General features: G+C 41.0%; 2 protein-coding genes across 4 annotated transcripts in view; one reads left to right on the top strand and one right to left on the bottom strand.

The window, feature by feature from the left end:
• STK3 (serine/threonine kinase 3) overlaps positions 1-9,282 on the top strand; it is a 149,116-nt gene extending 139,834 nt beyond the window's left edge. The window contains exons 11-12 of one of the 3 annotated variants that reach the window (XM_075023670.1): positions 1,695-1,783; positions 8,650-9,282. In XM_075023670.1, the coding sequence (XP_074879771.1) occupies positions 1,695-1,783; positions 8,650-8,716 (156 nt within the window). In that variant the 3' untranslated portion in view covers positions 8,717-9,282. Of the gene's footprint in view, positions 1-1,694; positions 6,063-8,649 lie in introns of those variants that run through there. The other 2 variants (XM_075023668.1, XM_075023669.1) reach the window with 2 other exon arrangements.
• A 9,055-nt stretch (positions 9,283-18,337) lies between these two features.
• KCNS2 (potassium voltage-gated channel modifier subfamily S member 2) lies at positions 18,338-20,001 on the bottom strand. Its single transcript, XM_075024372.1, has one exon. The coding sequence runs from the start codon at positions 19,769-19,771 to the stop codon at positions 18,338-18,340; it is 1,434 nt and encodes a 477-aa protein (XP_074880473.1). The 5' UTR covers positions 19,772-20,001.
• Between the last annotated feature and the right edge of the window lie 887 nt (positions 20,002-20,888).

The following is a 20,888-nucleotide window of genomic DNA, read 5'->3' as shown; positions in this document are numbered from 1 at the left end:
GGTGACTGAGGAATTATGATTCCTTTCTCCCATCCTTTCTTGCATTTATCAAATGGGAGAAATGTAGTAAACTAGATGGTATTTAATTATTTGAGAGGCAAGTCTTTCTTTGCCTCCTAAGAAATGAAAGGTGAAATTTGCCTTGGGAGGGACAGACATCACTGATGAGCTACTGAGCCCATCTGAGGTCTCTGAAGCTTATACAGGTCTAAGGCTCTTTGGTCCTGGAAGATACTTTGACATCTGGGCTTTAGTTCTCAGCTTCATTAGGAATCTTATGGTTAAAATGACACTGCATGAAAATGTGCATCTTCTTCCATATGCTCTTCTATTAATTTCTGATCTGCACCCCCTCTTTATTATGACTTTCAGTTATTTTTTTTTACTATGTACAATGTAGTCTATTAGTAGAAGTCATAATACTGGGGTTTGGATTGTATGTAGCAATATGTGTTGCTAATTTATATGCCTCAGATGCTGATAAAAATAAAGATCAAAAGTAGTATTTCATTCCTCAGGGAAAACAGATCAGATTGTGTTGATGGAAGACTGCCCTAGATTCATGAACAAAGTATTGACTCATTATTAGGTTGATTCAGAAAATGTTCCCCCCCTCCCCCTCCCCGAGTTAGGTGGTGTGCTTGTTTGTAATGTCAGAATATTTGCAAACAAAATATAGATTATCCCTTTCTTTGGATGAAATTATTTGTGCTATCTGAAATTTATTGATATTTTTCACACTCGGTGAAGAGTAGTTGGCACATTGGCAATTCTGATGAGAGAAATGCAGAGGCACTAGACTTCATCAGGAAAAAAATATGTAGGCCAACCAAAGGAACATATTTCAAATGTAGATCCTGCCCTGCAAGAGCAGGTGGGGCAGTAGTGCCCGATGTGCCCCAGTACCTGACAAGACTCCAACCTTTATTTGCAGCAGCCAGCAAGCCAGCGAAGCGATTTACTTGTGTTATGACCCGTCGCTTTTAATGAATGAAATATAGTGAACTATTTAACATTGTGAGAAAATATTTTTAGAAAGAAAAGAGCTTGGTCAAAGGTAACTCTATGCCATGAATTCAGGAAATTATTTCATGTATTATTTAAACACTCTTGTTAGCAATTTGCTTTGACTAGTTCTGGCAGCAATCTATTGAGGAAGACAAGTGCCTTGTCATTCTTATCAGAAAGTACCTCTAAATATCTGTCAGACTATTACTTGCAGCAGCTGTCTGTTTTTCAGGCTTCTATAAGAGACTAAAGTTCAGTAAGAAGTATCTGATTAAGCAATATGATTTATATACATGAATATAATTGTGTATACTGTGGCATGCTTTTTTCAGCCTAATGAGTCAAACTCCAGCCCTATATTTATTTACAATCTATTTGCAAGGTTTGCAAAGTGATTTTTTTTTTTTAATTAAATGTACTGTGTGCGTTTGTGTTTTCATATGCTGTTAAATTATTTACTGTGGAGCATACAAAGGCTTTTGGTTATATAAACAATTACATATGTGTATACATACACTCAAAGTGTGTAAAAACACTGCAGCTGTAAATTAAAGGATTATAAAAGGTGGTGGTTTTCATTTTTGTTGCAAGCAGGTTTTAATCTTTTTTGTGTTTTGTTTTTTGTTGTTGTTGGTTTTGTTTGTTTGTTTGTTTTTGTTTTGTTTTGGTGGTTGATTGTTTTACAGTTAAAGAACCTGAGTTTAGAAGAATTACAGATGCGATTAAAGGCTTTGGACCCTATGATGGAACGAGAAATTGAAGAGCTTCGTCAGAGGTACACTGCAAAGAGGCAACCTATCCTAGACGCGATGGATGCAAAAAAACGGAGGCAACAAAATTTCTGAGTGTGTTTTACTTTCAGAGATAATACTATGAGTCAGTGTGGACACTGGTAACTTTGTAAGTCTGAAGGAATTCGATTATGAGAGTTTTCAAAAACCCAATATTTGAATTTTCCTTCACAAGCAATGACAATTGGAGTAGTGCAAGAACATACATATGGTGTTCTGCAAAGGCAACGAAACACATTACCACTTGTTTATATTTTCAAATGTTTAATGTAATAGAAGTTTAATCTCTTACTTCCCAATCTTTTTCAGGTGTATAGTGGTAACTTGGTGTTGTACATTAGGACTTGTGTTTTGGAGCACCTGGAACGATTTCTTGATTGTGCAACACTACAGAGCCTTATGTCGCAATATATTTTCCTCCCACTTAGTAGCATATTTATTATGTAATCTCTGGTTATCCTATTTATTTTATGCCAGTTTTCTTTTTTATTAGGAAGTATTAGGATAATATAGTGGAGAGCAGAGCCAGATTAGATAAAGTTGGTATTGTAGTATAATGAAAAGAAGCTCACCACTGTATTATGTTTTAAAACTCCAATTTCAGCAAGCGTCCCAATTCAGGACAGCACTTGAACATGTTTCCAGCACATCCATATCAGTAGGATTTAAGCATAAAATAAGTAATAGGCACATGTTTTTCTGCTCTCCTGTATCAGGGACTGTGGCTGTAGTTGAGCAATACAGTTGTTACACTACAGAGCATTCTTTTAGAGAGTATTTTTTGTCATTTTTACGCACACTGAATGGTCTCATTAAACAAGAAGACAAGTGCCTAATCAGTTTTGATTTTTCTGTTATTCAGGAGAAGCAATACTTGCAGTCACTCCTTCAGTGTAAATTTCCAATTGCTATTGCAATTCTGACCAGTATAAACCTCTATTTTGCACCATAGTTTTATAATGAAGTAACAGCTACACTTTCTTGGATATGTCCTTTAGTTCATTTAGGTTTTTTTATCACTGTTTTGAGGGGAGAGGGGAGTTATTAGTGGTTTGAGTTTGGTTTGGTTTCACATTATAGATACAAAGGGATAGTAATTTAAAAGCCAAAGAAAATAAATTGAATACTTATATATAATAAGTACTGAAAAGCAGCAACATTTTGCAGCCCTCTGAGGGTTTTGTCCTGCAATCACTAAACATTCAAAATTCCTGCAGTCTTCTGTGGTAGATTTGGGGGAATCAGAAATGCAGGACCAAGCTCTTAATATCTTTTTACAAGTTCTTCTGTCTGGTTTATATTGTGGGATATCTAGTAGGTAGAATTTACAACATTGCAAGAAATATTTCAGACTTAGCAGAAAATGTGATCCACTTTCTAAACAATCTACTGTGTTCTCTATTGATATCTTTACTATCGTTGCCTTTTGTGTAAATAACTTTACTGTGATAGTCATACTTCTTTAAACAATACAGCTGAAAAGATCTTTACATTCAACCTTCAGCTGTTAAACTTTTAATGGTGACTACTGTATGGGTATCTTCTGTTAAATGTTTTGTCGAAGTTAGTAATCATCTCATACCTCTTAACATTTACCATCATCATACGTGGACCATTTAGATGGAACAGTGCAGATTTTGGAAATGGTGCATTATAACATAAAGCTTAGGCAAAAGGAAAACAAAAGTTTTTACAGGATCAGCATACTACAGCCATGCTGGGACCAGTAGTTGGGTTTGAGCTGTATACAGCCATTGTTGTCATTGTCATTCTGTGTGTGTGTTTGCATGCATGCCACACTCTAACATGTAAACCCTGGAGTCAAATAAATTTTAATTGTGATTGTTAGAACATCCTTACCCTCAACTCTCTTTCTATTTCTTAAAGTAATGACCATCCCTTATGAAAAACCAAAACCACAGAAGATCCATAAAAATTACCTTAGGCAAGATAAAATGCACCTGGTAGTCTTATGCCTCATATTTATACAATGAAATGATGTAAAGGAAAAAATGGTGTAACCATATCACTGTGTCATTAGATTATAATCAGAATGAAGCAAAAAAATAACAGCACCAACCTGCCCCTGTTAGTATGGTTCTTATTTATTTAAAATTAATTTCTAATTCTTGAACTTTCTGTTCTCAAAAACTCAAAGGTGTGTGTGTGTGTGTGTACATATATTTGTGTAGGTATACACACATATTTATATGCAAATCTATATATAAGAAAAAATATAAAACAGATTTAAACCATCAGGAGAGGAACCTAGCTTGCCTTTTCTTGGTGTGCCTTTTAAGCATAGTGTCACTATCCAGACACTCTTGCTTGCATCATTAGCAGCTTGCTTTTCCCTTACTCTCTTAAATTTTTCCCACCAAAAATAAGACCTTGATTTTGAATAATGTGGCTTTACAGTGTAATAGACAATGTAATAAAAAGATCACAATTTTCATATTTTGTGTATTCTGAAAACTTTAGTAATGCAGTGTACTAAATTCAAATTACCTATCAAGAGGGACTCCAGTAAAAGGCCTTTTTAGACTAGAGCTGTTGCAGACTGACATCTGAAAGGTATCAGAAGATAAAGGACATCCTTTCTTCACTCCTGATCTGTCTTTTTAGAAAAAACGCGAATAAATTTGTGCACATGCATACACACAGGTATGATTATACATGCAAGAGAAAAATCTGAAAGCCATGGAATAAATTAAAAATGTAAAGAACCTACTTAAAATGGGTGGAAAATAGCTTCTGAAATGCTGTAAACTGGGTAGATATAGGATGTCTGTGACCAAAGAATACTTGCACCAATTAATATGAAATTAGTAGTGTTGCCCTTCTGATATGGTGCACGCTGCAGTCAGTGTAAGAGCTGTCTTTGGCTTCAGAAGCCAGTGTATTGGGCTCTAAATTATGTGCGTGACATATAGAAATAGGTTTTATATTGAGAGATGGATACAACTCAATTTTTCTGTCTTCTGTTTATATAAATGAATCAAATCGTCCATGTTGATGACTACACATCTCGACTGGAGGATGAGCATCTCTGTAAAGGAAAGCTGATAGTACAATAAATAAGACATTTTAAAAGCAAGCCTTGCAGGAAATCTGATAGAACTACTGACAAGTTAACCTTCAGTAAGATTTTAACAAAGCAATTTCTTGTTTGCTTCTGACTTTGTATGTTTAGGTTTAGTAAGTAAAAATAATTTTGAAAAGTCATTACCTATTACTAAACATTTTTAATAAAAGCTAATTTTTCATGTATAATTGTCGTCTTGTTCATTCTAACTGAAGCTAAATTATGTTAATAGTAACCATTCATGTTCATTTCCATAGTCATCTCTCATGGTTTTATTTTCTTTCTGTAATACTGTGAGCCCAGCTGTGAGTGCAGAAAACCGCATCTCTCAAAGTCAGCTCTGGAAAGGATTTTCCCAGCTCAAGACATTGCTGCAAGCTCTAGAAGTCTGAGGATCTCAACCGAAGAGTATCAGGCCAGTCTAAGGACAGAAATCCTCAATACTTTGTGGAAGCCCCTCTCTCTGCAATCTAAGGTTGCTAAAGGCCTAATCCTGAGAGGGCTGAGCACCACCCTAATACATTGGAAGTCTTCATAGACATCCTTTACTTGGAGGTACTAGTGGACATTAGCAGCTTTAGGTGTTCCTTTGATTTTCTAGTGTAATGAGAAGAACAATAGGTAATGGATAGGCTTAACTAGAAAAAGTGAATACATTTAGTGTCTCAGATTTGATTCCATAGCCCGTTTCTTTTCTGATTTTTAAAAAATTATTCTCTTAAGAATTTGCCCACAAAGACACTTTAGTAAAAGGAACTCATGAACAAAACTCCTTAGTGAACCACAGTATGTTTGAAGTGACAAGATTCTACTGCTAATCTGAATTAATCTGACAATTATTGGATGTTATAATTATTTACTGTTTATTTACAGTAAATAATAGCTTGCCTGTATTTGCCTAGGTATATTCAGATGAGAGTGCACAGTGGCTCAGGCTGCTTCTCCGTCCAGTGTATTGAACTTCCAAATATAAATACGGCTCACGATGAGTGAATCTGTGCACAAGTACATGAGATAGCCTTAGTCACCATTAATAGGCACTGGTGCTTCCAAGCAGAATGTATACTGTACAACTTCTGTAAAGCACTTTGTGTGCACGCTGTTTTATCAATGTGATACGATGAGGGTTACATTTTCTTTTCAACTGTATACATGGCTATAAAACTAATTAAAAAGACCATATGATGTGAGGAACTCTTTATTTCTTTGCATTCATAAATATTAAGGGCTCCAGCTTACTATGGCATTTCCTTCTGTACTTCCGAAGGCGATGATGGATGTTCTGTAATGTCATACAGCTGGCTGGGAAATTGGCTTTGGGATATTTCTATACCAGGCTGTGGTGCGGCAGTGTTATGCCCACTATTGCCAATGAAAACCTTGGAGAAGACAATCCCTGGGTAGCACATGGTGTTTCTCACCATTGTGTTGTGCCAGGTGAAGTAATGGCTTAATTTTTTGGGGGAAAGGCAAAATTACATTGATGGTTCAATGTGAAGTCATTAAGTTGCACTTGGGGACTTGCCCTGTTAAGTTTATTTTAAAATAACTTCACAAAATGTATTTCTCTCTCTGTTTAGTGTATTTGTTATGGAACGGGACTACCATTTACATGGTGTGCTCTTATCCTTGTTTTTTGTTTTGTTTTAATTTGTTACATTTTTTAAAGAATACTGGAAAATTCGCCATATTTTGCTGCTTCTCTTCCCCCTGCTCAGGAAGATGAATGTGGGCATTACTTTTAGGAGCACCCCCTGAGCCAAGTATTCTTGGGACATTGTGCACAAATGCAAATGTCAGCAACAGCTTTTATTCTCTTCTTTAGAGATCACTGAAGTAAAGTCTCGGCTGTCCTGTTTTCCCTTTATTTGAAAATATGGGATGTTCAGATTCTAATCAAATCTTTCTCATTCAGAATATTTGTTAGTCCCAGACAGACTATATACTAGGTATTTTTTTTCCATTGTTTGCTTCACAAATTCCTCAGGATAGATTCATGCTTAGTTCCACTAGGCCTTAGAGAGCCTTCTAGGTTAAAGAAGAGCTATATTTGTCACAGAAACAGGAAGAAAGAAATCATTAAAAAAAAATTTCTTCAGGGAGAAAAGAAAAAGCATATGGCACTTGCACCTGGCCAGGTTGCTTATGAGACTAACTATGGATGTTAGGGGAAGAAACTGTTGGCTGACAAAAGCGAATCAGGTAGTCATCTATGCAACTTACTGTTCTACGTCAATGTTTCACATCTGATTTTCTTCCATTCATGTTTATTGTCTTTTATGTTTGTGCTTTATTTATTCAGTTGCCACTTTTAAAGATAGAAGTTTTAATTTTTTAAAATTTTATAAATGGAAACATACCATGACAGTGCCAAGTAAATAAACATGGGAAAAAACCAATCAGAGTCACTGAAAGGGTGGTGTTTTCTCCTCCTTTCCTCCCCCACTCCTTTCTGGGGTCGTAGAGGGTTTTGACAGCCGATGGTGTTTGTCTCTGCATGGAGAGAGTTTCCATGCTCTAACCCTGGGCAGACATGGACGGAGGTGGAGGGCCCGATGAGCTGTGCACCTACTCAGGATGCCGTGTAAGTGTTGTGCTCTGCTGGGAACCACTGTCCCCCTCCTCCTCCTCTCCCTCCCCTGCTGTAGTGGAGGCACTGAGGCTCCTGCAAAGCGTGAGGAAGCAACACGACGCAGTGAGTACAGCTTCGCTACCGAGAAACTTAGCGTGAACCTGGAAGCTGTTGATCAGCATCAGGGTAGCACTGCGCTCACTCAAACCAGTGCCTGTGGTCTAGGAAGCCTTGCCGGAGCCTGCTGCTTATTTCAGGGACAAGGCGACGCTGTGGTGGCAAATGGCTTTTGATGCAACTTTGCCTTGTTGGCAGGGCTGCGGCAGGGCCATAGCCCCCAATGCCGATGCAGGCATACCCACACCAAGGTATCTGAAAATCACGTTTAACCCTTGGAAAGGAAAAAGTTCCTTGTGTGCGTTTTTATATTGACGTACAAGAACTGTTTAGTGGCCCTTAGGAAATTATCTCAGTGCAGTGCAAGAGTCTGTGTAATGGCATCATCTAATGATCGCTCCGTGCCCTACACCAGGACGTTTCTTAGTCCAGTAGCACTATCCCTTGGCCTCCCAAGTTCTTACTGTAGGCACTAGGTTTACCTTTGCTAGAGGTGATGGTGGGAGCAGGAAGTTTTCGTGTGCTGTAGGCACACAGCCAGAGTTCTTGCCTGGTGCTGGTACCTGTTCAGTGCAAACAGGCGTTTCTAAAGGCCACAGAAAATCCAGATGGGGATAAATTGGGCAGTAAGCAGGGAGTTGCCTGGAGCCAGCCAGCAGGAAAGCATTGGAAGGAATTAAACTAATCTGATTCTGGGCTCAAATGCTGGTTTTCTGTCTGTCTCAATAGGGGAAAATCTTAATAGTATTTACTCGTGCACTGCAAACCCTAGTGACCTTCAAAATTTTTTTCTTTAGGTGTCACAACTTCAGAAATCAAATTTCTAAATATACACGGCCACATGCTAATGTATCTGGATATATTTTTCCTCTGTCAAATTAATTAAACCATATGTTCTTTACTAAAGACCTGGACTCTTCTCCCTGTGGATATTTCTTCGAAGGACAGATATTTTATGTCACAGTATCTCTCCCTAGCTGACCCCCAGAGAGAAACATAGCCCTCCTGGTCCTGTTTCTCCCCTCAGGGACAGTACTTGAAGCTGACCAGTGTAACTGTTCTTTCTCTGTACACAGGTGTGCACAGACACAAACACACCCCCGCTGCCTCCTGTTCATCCTTTCATTCCCTTGGTGCCACTGAAAGGACCGATGCATGAGAAGATGGCCGTAGCCCTCAGATGTTACAACGCTATTTTTTCCCCTCTTCAGATCTTTCTGCTGCTTTGCAGTCCTGGGCTTCCAAAGCCTGCGTGGTTACTCTCAAGGAAAAACTCACAGCCAATACATCAAAGAGGGAGACTGAAAGCTTTTGATTTGATTTATCTGACACTAAGCCTTTAGTGTGATGCATCAATTGTTACTTCATTTTTATTACAGTACAATGGGGTATACAGGCTTAACAGCAAGAGGTGTCCTTTGATCTCTCATCACACATGAAAACAGGTGTCATAGTCCAGAGATTATGGAAGTCAGAGATTATTTGAAGAAGGATTAAGTAGAGTTACCATTTTTCTTAGCAACCATATCCAAAAGTGTGAGATTCTTTTTAAAATGCAGGTCTTATTTCAGTCTATAGATCAGTTGTATTTGTTTGTCATATACCAATTTTCCCTGCTGAAACTATGGAAGAAGACTAGAATTTTTCAAAGTGTTTTGTATTAAAAAATGCAAAAACAAATCAAACTCTGTACTTAGAAATACAATTAATAAAATAACTTTTTCTGAGTCTCCTAAAATCCAGGAAAATTTTTGTTTTGTTTTTCCTGTTAGGAAGTGTCTAATGCAGCAAGTACTGGTTCAATATTTCAATAAATCCAGCTGAAATATTGCTCTGACTCACTCCAAGAGTCTCTCATCCCATTAGAAACTCTAAACCAACCAAAAGTAATTTCTAAAATTGACTTGACTTTAGATTTGGGACCATTATCTTATTACATTGTTAGAAGCATTTTTTCTTTGTTGTTTATATTTTCTTCCCAGTGTATTTAAAAGTGCATTCAAAAGGAATAAGAGAATTATCCTGCAAAATAAGACATGCTAGAAAAGTCTGGCTTGAATTCTGAAATTATATTGTCAGTATTTCTCCCTGAAATTCCTTTTCATGTTAATATATACATTTAGCCACTATGGGTATGTGCTAGAAAATGTTGATGGACTATATACCTGTTGTAGTTTTTCAGCAACCTGTCCTGCTAAGGAAGCACATCCACCACTGATTGCTCAGCTTTTATAGACATATGTTAGCTTTTGGGGCTGTTTATATTCCACAACATATTTTGGCTGAAATCGATGGCAATAGTGTTGGTTTAGATTCGATAAACCTATTTCTCCTAGTTAGTGTAATTATAACTCTTTTGTTGACATCGAGATGCTTAAACAGCCCCCAAATATGTAATTATTGGGATAAATAAGGAATTGAGGATTTCTAGGATCATAGGACCAGCAATATAGTACCCCTGCATCCCAACAATTAATGCAAATTTATTCCAAGAAGTGGGTATAAGTTTGAAGCCTTTTAAATGTAGTTAACATTGATTTATTCAGCCCATCAACTGACACAATTTTTATACATCTCATAGCACTTATCTTCAGTTACTGCCTCCACAAAAAGCACGACGGGTCCTATCTTGCAACTAAAGTAGGAGGAAGTCTTATTTGCAAAGTGTTTGGCTAATACTTTATTTTGTAGACAGATGAACACTTAAGTTCAGCTCTCCACTCTAGAACAAGGAACAACGATTCAGTCATAATTAAGAGATTACTGCTGCATTTCTGAGCCATCTTCCAGCTTCTGTGCTGATTGATGGAAATGAGGCTGCTCAGGGCTGAACGGGCACTGTGCTGCAGACCCAAACAGCTGCTGCGTCCCCTCGTCACAGCAAGCAACAGAAGGTGCATGGCCTTACGTTCCCAAAATACCATGAGGCTGCCAACCTCATGTTCAGAGTTCCCTGTTGCTGATCCGAGTGAGGGGAGGGTATGCCTAACTCCCCTGGCTGTGCTTTAAAATTTGGGAATCTAAACTTTGGGAAGCTGGTCTCTGATGTTTGGTCCAGATCTCTAAATGAAACCATACAAGACGTGGCTGTCCTGTGCACTTTGCAAGGAAAGAATCTGAACACTCTTCCAGCTGCAGCTTTACTTTCCTTTCAGGTTTATTCTTCTTTTCTGGACTGTATAGGATTAAAGTTTTATTTAAAACACCTAGAACCCAAGTAGACTAATCTTTCATTCACCATGGCTTTTTTCTCTGCCTTTCTAGCATGATGGAGAGATGCAGTTTGCTTTTTTAATTGTGCTTTCTCAGGATGGAAAACTGTCAGATATCTTGTTTCAGGAAACATTAACTGTCTGTTGAAGCCTTTTTCTTCTATATTCTTGGTACGTCTAGACTGACCTTTCTCTGAATCTAAAGGGATTCTTAAGAAAATCAAATGCACCTAGAAACACCTGCCACCTCCTGTTCCCAACACGACTCCCATCTCCTGGCATGTTAAACGGTTTCAGTGCTTTGAGGCTCCTGCCAAGTGTGCGGAAGCAGATTTGTATTTTTGTGTGCTGGTGTATGGGCCAGTGCTGTGTAACAGCTCACGTGAAGAGGTGTCCTTTGCTCTCTCCAGCACTGCCCTGGTAGCACTGATGAGAGCTCCAGTATGGTTCCAGTTTATTGCGCTTGGGGAACATGAGAGCCAGGAGTGGGGCTGCCCTTGCTAACAGAAGTATAAGGAAGGCTTGGTGCATTTCTGCCACCAAAAGCATAAGCAAAACTGTTCTGTATTTATAAAGCATTTCCAGTACGGCAGCTGAGAAGTCCCATGCAAAAACCAACTGTCAAACCTGATAGCTCACCTGCCAGACTGAATATGAAAGGATCCGAGAAGGAGCTGCATCCTGACTTTGGCCGGTTGAGATGTTCCTGTTGTGGGGGCCTGCCTTACCTCTCCGCTGACCGTGCAAAAGAGGGGGACATGCGTAAGGGGGAATTGGATGGGGATGACCCACTCTTCCTGCAGGTGCTTGCAAGCGGCACCAGCCTCTTGGCAGGTTTCAGCTGTCTTCTTTAGAGCGTGCTCCCACAGGGAACACTGAGAGCCACTTCACTGGAGGAAAATACATCCAGGGCTTCTCCCTTTGGGTTTTCAGGGTAGGGATCAAAATGTTAGAAAAGGATCATACTACCAGCGAGAGTAGGAAGCTTTGCCTTGGTATGGAAAGAAGAAAGAAAGAAACAACATAGAGAATGGGTTTTTCCCAAAAGTAAACCACGTATTTGATGTGTTATCTTTTGCCATACTTGGAAAACCTGACATACGGAGGTGCTAGCACATGATCTGGAGTGCCTAGGCACTGGTACAGTGGAAATAAATTAGAATTTACTTGATAATTAATGGCTGGTCATTAAAGGGGCTATGCTAGGGTGTTGACGTTCAGAACGTTTCTTAGAGTGGGACAGAATATGAATTTCAAAAATAGCATAGTCATTTAAAAGGACAGTTTCCACTGAAAGTTGGTGGGATTGACATTCCTAAGTCAGGAACTCCAACCACTCACTTTGCTGTGTTATGGCCCCACCGCATCACCCATTCATCATATGTCATGGGGTCTGCAGGAATAGCCATGTCAGCATACGGCCAACAGAGAGGGTGAAGCAAGAAGTACAGAACTTAACATGGGCAGAGCAGTGGCTGCTGCTGAGCAAACCATGATGTTTGAGTATCGCTCATCTTCCAAATGTGATTAAAAGTTTTCTTTAAAGGTTAACAGTGTCATCAGAGGAATAGTCCGCTCAGAACCACACAGACTTGTGCACCACACAGAGCACCTGCACATGTGGTGACAACAAGCAGATGTTGGACCCTGCATCTGAAAGTGGGCAGCTCTCTTGGGGTGCTTTAGATATAGAGAAGAAATTGGCAGATTTATAGCAGACTTTGTCCAATCCCTGAAAAACTTAGCCCTGTTTATTTCTGAACAGGGGTCAGTGAGAAGCCAAACCCCATTGGTACCCTGAAAGAAAAAAAAGAGTGGGAAGTGCTGATGTTTCTTCTACACTTCTGTGAAGCTGAAGTGTTGGATTTGTGCCACTGTCTCCTATAGCCAGATGCATACATTTATCCAAGTGAGGACTTATGTGATTTAGGGTTGTGTGTAAAGGGTGAGGCGATGTCAGGCAAACAAATTTCTGCAGTGTCCAGTGGGAGGTCAGTCTGAGTCTCAACACCTGTGAGACAATTCTCCATGCTCTATACTAGCAGGAGGAATAAATACCAGAGTCAGACCTTTGCCAGCAGTGTCATATTGGGAAACACTTTCTAGACTGTTTGGAGGTTGCCTCCTCCAGTTGACAACCCAGAATTTTATATATGAGAGGTGAAGAGACCCTCCTTAATGAGGATGATGTTTCTTAACAACTTCAAGGATTGCTCTGAAAGCAGAGACATTATGGCTGTCTCTGAATCAACAAAGCAGAAAGCTGTTGCTTTGAATAATGTATTGCCCATGTTGCATTGTTAACGCAGTAAATTATTCTCAGGTGAGAAGTATAATCTCTTTTTTTCTTTTTTTTTTTAAGGAAAAAGGGCAGAATCAGTAAAAGATGCTTCAGAAACTGGATGGGAATATTCTTCTAGTCCTGCCTAAATAGTGGGCAACTTGAAAATAAGTTACGGGAGATCAAATTAATTTCTGGTGTAACTTAATGGGAAGCCAGTTGCATAAATTTGAAAAAAAAAGGAAGACTAACATGATGAGAAAAGAACTGTTCTGGCACAACACCTCACTGAGGGATATGAGTGGCAACTGTGGGTTGAATGTTGTTTGAAAGTACCATCAAAGGTAGATTAAAGTCAGGAGTATTGTGAGAGGAAATGGATAACTAGCACGGCAAAAGCAGTTACTCCAGGGGCTTTCTGCTGCTTATGTGTGCACAGCTGGGGCCTCTAAGGATGGGGGTTGTTTTGGAAAAGATGAAAGGTCATGTCAAGTTGATTTAGCGCCTACAAGTGCTATTGGTATGTTGCTTAGTCCCTAATCTGTGAGGTAGAGAACAAGAAGCATGCACTGTTTGCTCAACTGAAAAATGTGGGTTCCCCACCACAACCACCAATTAAGAGCATTTTTAAAAATAGAAATCTAGCCTGATGTATATGTTTAAAAGAAACCTTTCTTCACAATGACATCCAGGCTTGTCTTTGATTATAATATATACTCAGAATATCCTGAAACTTAAATCAGTTCTTAATCCCTGGTGAAATATACTTTTTTATGCATTTAATTTCCATTTTGTGGCACAAAGCTGAGTTCTTGAGTGTGTTATACACTACTGGGACAAGAAACGCAGTACAAAGAGCACCAGATACAGTAGTTCCCTGCAGTCTCATAAAGTTCTGTACAAAAGGTACAAATACTGGAGGTATTAAAGTTGGAAAATTAAATGCAGAGTTCTTTGTTTTTAAGTTTGCAATGTGAAGTAGCTCATGCTACGTATAATATGTGAGGAAAAAAGAGTCTGCTTTCAAAATGGATAAAGTAGTCTGCAGAGAAAGAGAGAATTAGCAACTGAAGAAGGTAAGTGAATAATAAACCAGGCAATAATACAAAATCTGAACATACATAAAAAGCTTAATCACAATCTATAGATAGATTTTACATCTCAGGAAAATAATGTAACATATTGCTTCTCAAGGACATCTCCAACTCTTATAATAGCCTAGATTTGTACTAGAAATGAAGATTCTCTAACAGTTTATTCCTGGCAATAAAGTAAGTTGCCTCATTTGAAATATTGCCATAATCCTCATTTAAGCAATTCAAAGCTCTCAGCTGAGAGTAGGAACAGCGTTTTCACCGGTGCCAGGAAGGTGACCGTCACAAGGCAGGAGGAATACATGCCAAGTGCAATGTTCTTCATTAAACTGCACATCCATAGTAAGCAGATTTCTGACCACAACAATTTTCAAGTTTCAAACACTGGAGAAAGCAGCCAATTAGTCCTCTCATCCTTCATTTCTGACCTGCTGTTTTATAGAAATGAAGATGCCCTGCTCTTACAAACCAGTGATTGAAAAAGTCTGGCGAAAGTACTGACTACTCAAGAAGTACACCACCTCTTCTCCTCATTGAGGCTTTGGCGAGATTGAATTTTTCCTTCAAAGTGTAAAAATTTTTCTGTAACTTTTATTTAATGAGAGATGAGGATTCTCGACACTTACTGGACTGAGCCCTAGAATACAGCGTACTTCATAAAATGGCAGGAAGGGTGTGCCTCATTCTTCCTTACCTAGATATTTTGGGGGAGCTAAAAGAACAACATTACTTAAATCGGAACAATTGTTATCCTCAGTGAAAAAATCTGTTAGTCATAAGCAAATATTAAAACTGCTGTACGAAGTGATACAATACTGTACAATGCCGTCTCAAGCAGATTAAATCTAAGCAAAAGTGCTGCAGAAAAAAAGGCTACATCCCCTGGGATGGTCAGGGGAACACGACTTGCAAAAAGAAAACTAAAAGGAAGCTTGGCAGGTATAATCCTATGAAAATAAGCATGTAAGGGTATATGGTTGCTGTCTATAAATACACCATGCATGCAAACACTAAGAGGAAAATGAAATATTTAAGCTAAAGAACAGTGGTGGCATGAGAAAAAAACTGATATTAAGCAGACATTAATAAAACTATGCTAAAAGTTGCACAAGCCTTGGAGAGCAGTGCACCTCTGGAATGCTCTTCCGGAGGAGGGGGGAGCAAAAATCTGACTACTTTTAACATGGACTTAGTTAAGTTTATGAAGGGAATTCCTGTGTACTGTGTAAAGTCATTGTCATGATAATAAGAACATATTAAATTTCAGTACTTTATTTATTCAGTGTCTTTGATCCAAAGCACTTATATAAAAAAGCAATAATGAAAATTCCTTTCAACCAGCACAATAAAAGTCATAATTCCTTAGGGTATTTCATTTTCTTTAGTAAAATGCAATTTGGACATGTTCCATTCAATATTTGCAGAAATGACAGAGCATCAGCCCTACGAATAATAATAAATCTAGAACATAAGATAAGCTATAGGTTATTGAAATGATGTGTTGCAAAGTTTGGATCCAACCTTTACAATGCTAAACTAGCAACAGCTGAGGGCATTTGTGACTCTTTGGCAAGTTTTCAGGTCTCTTCAAATAACTGCCCTGAAAGTCATTGGTTTTCAACTCTGTGAATCTACTGCGTGTGAAACTGAGATAAAACCACTGCTTGGAGCTGGAGCCTCTGAAGGCTCCCAGCCAACAGACCTAATGAGAACTTGCAGCGTCCTTGACACTGGTGGGAGTTTGCCACCCTTGCAGCATGTAACCCTCCCAGAGTGTATGTATGTGCTGCGCAAGCCCATCTCCTCCTTCCCTTATTTCTTTCATGGTATTTCAATCCAACAGGCAACCTAGTGCTGTGCCGTGTTTTGGGTGGGTGTTTGTACGTGTATGATAGTTTACACACACATGCAGTATGACTCAGGGACAAGACTATTGAATTTATGCCTGCGACCCAGCAGAGAACTTGAACAGAAGTGAAAACCTTAGCAAAATGCTTCAGGTTTGGACATTTAATTCGGGTTACCCAGGTGTACCTTCAGGGCCTTGTATATGGCTCTTGTTGATTTTCAGGGACAGCAAGCAATGTCTTGCCTATCGACTTTGTAACTTGTGCAGCCTTTGTTGAAATCTCCAAGAGTTTTATTTGGTAAAGTTAGAAAGGTCCCATTTCCCTCACACTTCATGGCCTAAATCAACTACTAACTGACGTGAGGGGAGAGTGCTCAAAGGAAATGTTGCGGGGGGGGGGAGGAGTTATTTCACACTATGTATTCTGTGATAGAATGCTGTGCAAACAGGAATCACACCCTGGGTGCTCAGTTTTCTGGTTTTTGGTGGAGCTGATACAGCAACAACATCAAAAGATCCAGACCAGACAGCGACCTCTAATAGCCTAAAAAATGGGAATTACCTATTCATAGCATATTTGTTTTATTCTGCCAGTCGGGCCACTCCTTGTTGTGGTATACAAACACAGGCTTCCAAACATGACAATTTTAGCTTTGGTATTTTAATTTCTAACTAGTTTGAATTTATTTTCTGAACCTCTCTAGTCTTCACAAGTAAAATAAAAAAAAATTTAAAAATAATTAACTGGAACATTATATGTAATAAATAGGATGGAAAAGCAGGAGGATCTGAAGAGAAATGCTGTTTTGCCCACTGAATGCCAGTAGTTTGTTTCATAGCACAGATTCCTAGAAGTATAAAGTGAGGGAAGCAGTGGCTGCTGCCTGTTGGCTACAAGTGTTTGATGTCTGTAAAATTTTGTAAGGGAAGAGACTGAGCACTCAAAAAATAAGTTTATGCAGATTCATGATTACTCTTGAAAACCCAGATGCTCTGCTCTCTCACATCTTTTTTTTTTAAAAAAAAAAAGTACAGGCCAGCCCTTGAAAGGATTTAAAATGACTACGTCACAGAAACAGGTAGGAGGATCTGCCCACAGTAAGTGCAGTATTAAGCTCTTTTTCTTTATCTGTTCCTTTCTTAGGCCCTTATACTTTTCCTTAGCTGTAAGTAAGTTGTGAGTTCCTTTCTGAGGGAAAATGTGACTTACAGGGGGTTTTTTTCCTTAGAGTTTCCTTGGCAGAAAGCTTAATGGAATTGTCTGCCATCAACACCTGCTTTCAAGCTTTCCTGATAAAATTAGGTTTTATATCTCAGCATCACATATGGCATCTTTATAATTAGTCTTTTTGCAGTATATGAATGTCAGTTCCTAAAATGCTGTCTGTACTGCTCATGTGGGAATATTTCGCTTCATTAAACAAATCCAAGTTTTTCATTGGAGCTTCTAATTGTTGAAAACCCACGTTTTTGTGTGTCTAATCTCAGAACCATTTTGACAGACTCAAACACAACATATCTTCAGCTTCACTGGAACCGAGCTGTGTGCAGATCATTTCTGGAAATGGGAAACTGAGATGTCTTCATGGGCCTCCATACCTAGAGTCCCTTGTGGAAATGTAGTCTTTGAATAAGTAGCTACCTGAAAATGAGGGGTGGGCTTCTTCAGAGGGCTCAATATTGACCTAATCTTGGAAGCAGAGGTAGGTCTACGCCTAAAAGCTTCTGAAAAATATTACCATACATAACATTTCGGAACAAGAACACCCATTTTTTAACACATGCGCTCAAGAGTAAGCTAACTTCCATTGAAATGTGAAGCTCAGAGGTGTTTCCAGACATGTGATGATCAGAATTACCAGTCAGAAAGATGGGGAAGAGCGTTCCCATGTCAGTGATTCACAGGTGATTGTTTTAAACTGTTGTAAAATGCATAGCAAATCCTACACTAGCACAGATACCAGTATAGGTGATAGGTGATTTTTTCATTACTCATGTCACAGCTGAGAATTTTTATTCCACCTGGGTACGTTCGTTTCTCTGCTCAGATGAGGAAATGCACAAAGTAACAGATCATCACTAGACCACTAGCACTAATGTCATGGAAGTGGTAACATTTGTATGGAAAAGTCAGCATTTAGTACCTATGCAACAGGATGAAAATGTGCAAACTGTCAGCTTGTAATAGAAATGTCTTTAGTTTCTCAAGTGCAAAGTTAGTGCAGTGTCAGCAACACTATCCTCTAGGAAAAAAAGAAGACAAATAGGAAAACATTTATAAACATAGCTCTTGATAGCTCTCATGCAAACTGCTGTCAAACTTGTACACTAATGCAGTGAATCATTCAGGCTCAGCTCACTGGGGGTACTCCTGCTCATATTGGTAAGACTGGCCATAAGGGATTTAACTTTATAAGCGTAGTAGTCCCTTAAGTTGACTGACGGAACTTCTTTCATGCCATCACCAAAATCACAGCTTCTCATGGCACTCTCTAACTGCTTCTGACGCCTGTAAAAGTGGGAGAATTTATTGAATATCAGTGTAATGGGAAGCACTACCACTAGGATACCGGCTAGGATGCATGCAGATGCTGTCAACTTGCCAGCAGTGCTCCCTGGCACAACATCCCCATAGCCAACTGTGGTCATGCTAACGGTAGCCCACCACCAACAAGCAGGGATGGTGGCTAACCCCTCATTCTCTTCTTTCTCAATGGTGTAAGCCACTACTGAGAAAATGGAGATGCCAACAGAGAGGTAAAGTAAAAGAAGCCCCACCTCTCTGTAACTATACTTCAGGGTGGCTCCCAGAGACCTGAGACCTGTGGAGTGTCTAGCAAGCTTTAAGATGCGAAAGATCCTCATGAGTCTCAGGACTTGTGCAACCCTGCCTAAATTTGCTAAGGTCGGACTACTTTCCACTACCAAGTTGACAATTAAGGTAATATAAAATGGAAGGATAGACATTAGGTCAATCAAATTCAGGGCATGCTTGAAAAATTTTAAAAAGTCAGGAGCTACTGCAAATCTCGCCACCAGTTCAAAAGTGAACCATGCAATACCAAAATGTTCCACGATTTCAAAGCGAGGGTCTTCCTCGGGGTTCCCGTTGCTGTCAACAATTTGAAAGTCTGGGAGGCTGTTCAGGCACATGGTCACAATGGAGCCCAGCACCACCACTATTGAAAGGACACTGAAGATTCGGCTTAAGACTGAGTACCCAGGATTATCCAAAGCGAGCCAGAGCTGCCTCCTGATGTTTCCAAAGGGTTGTTTGTCAAATTTAGAGGCATCGTTGTAGAATGCCAAAATCTCATCAAAAGAAGATGTGGTACTTTCCTGGTCACTTTGCTCCTCCCATTTCTCTTGGTCTGGCTCCATTTTCCTCCCATGGTAGCTGTAACTGCAGCAGGAGTCTATAAAGAATTCATTGATTCCCCAGTATTCAATCTCCTGGCTGAAAGAAAACACGCAGAGTTCACCCATCACATGGAGCTTGCCGGTGTTATAAAAATGTAGCACGTAAGGAAAGAGCTCAGGGTTCCTGTCAAAATAAAATTCATTCTTGGTGTCATCATAGTCGTCGCAGAGCTCTAGTATTGACTCCTTTGAGTGGCAGCTCAGCAGTTTGCCCAGCCTGGTCTCAGGGAACCTTAATAATGTGTTGGATCTCATCTTTTTCTTAAAGCCTCCAACGTTGATGCTGATCTCATTGTCTTCAAAATTTGCTTCAGATAAAGCCTTCAGACTCTGCCCTGTCATAGTGAGCTCCTTCCAAAGGTGTATAGGGAATGAAAACCTAGGATGCAATCGCACCGAAAATCGGCAGAATGAGCAAATCTACAGCATGTTCACCTATTGATGTTTGCTTGCTCTTTCTTTTTCTTTCTTTCTTTCTTTCTTTCTTTCTTTCTTTCTTTCTTTCTTTCTTTCCTTCCTTTCTTTCTTCCTTTCTTTCTTCCTTTCTCGCCTCCCTTCCTTTCCTTTCCTTCTTTCTTTCCTTCTTTCTTTCTTTCCCTCTTCCCCCCTTTTCTCCTTTTTTTCCCCCTTTCCCCCCTTTTCCCCCATTCTTTCTCCCACCTCCCGCTGAAGACACCGGGGGCGGCTCCTTTGTTCCCGCCGCAGGCTCCTGTCCCTCCCCGTACCCTTCACCTGGGCTGCGGCTGTGGCTCCTACGACCCCCCCCATTACTCACAGCCTTTGTGCGACCAGGTCGGCGCGGACCTTTCCCTCCCTCCCTCCCGCCGCGCCCCGGCCCCGCCAGACGAGGACCCCCCCCCCTCGCCCCCGGTTGCCGCCGCCCGGGGCCCCGCTCCCCGCTCCCCCCCGCGCCGCTCGCCCAGCCGCGCCTCAGGTGCCGGAGCCCCGCGCCGCCGCCCCCGCCCGGGGCCCCGGGCTCTGCCCCCGGGGGCGCCGCCGCTCCCCCGCCCCACTCGGGCCCCCGCCGCTGGGGAGCCGCCCCGCTCCGCTCCGCGCCCCGCCGCACCGCGCCGCGCCCGCCCTACCTGCTCTCTCAGCGGCCGCGGCCCCCCGCCGGCGCGCCCTGCTGCCCCCGGCCCGCCATCGCCGCCGCCCGCGGGGGGCCGCCAGGGCTCGCCTCGCTGCCGCCGCCGGGGCCGCCCCGCTGCCGGTGGGGGGTGCCGGTGCCGGTGCCGGTGGGGGGGGCCGGTGCCGGTGCCGGTGCCGTTGGCGGGGAGGGCGGCCCCGCCGGCCGCGCGGTGCTGAAGGGACAGCGGCCGCGCGCCGCCCCGCTCAGCGGCGGGAGGCGGCGGCACGCGCGCTCGTCATGGCGACGACCCCCGCGGCTGCCGCCACCACCCCCGCGCCCGCCCCCCGCCCCCGCCGCTCCCACCTTCCCTCACCCCCCCCCGACCCGACC

The sequence above is a fragment of the Buteo buteo genome, chromosome 3, assembly GCF_964188355.1.
Source record: "Buteo buteo chromosome 3, bButBut1.hap1.1, whole genome shotgun sequence".
Classification (NCBI taxonomy): Eukaryota; Metazoa; Chordata; class Aves; order Accipitriformes; family Accipitridae; genus Buteo; species Buteo buteo.
This window is presented reverse-complemented; position numbering and strand designations above follow the sequence as displayed.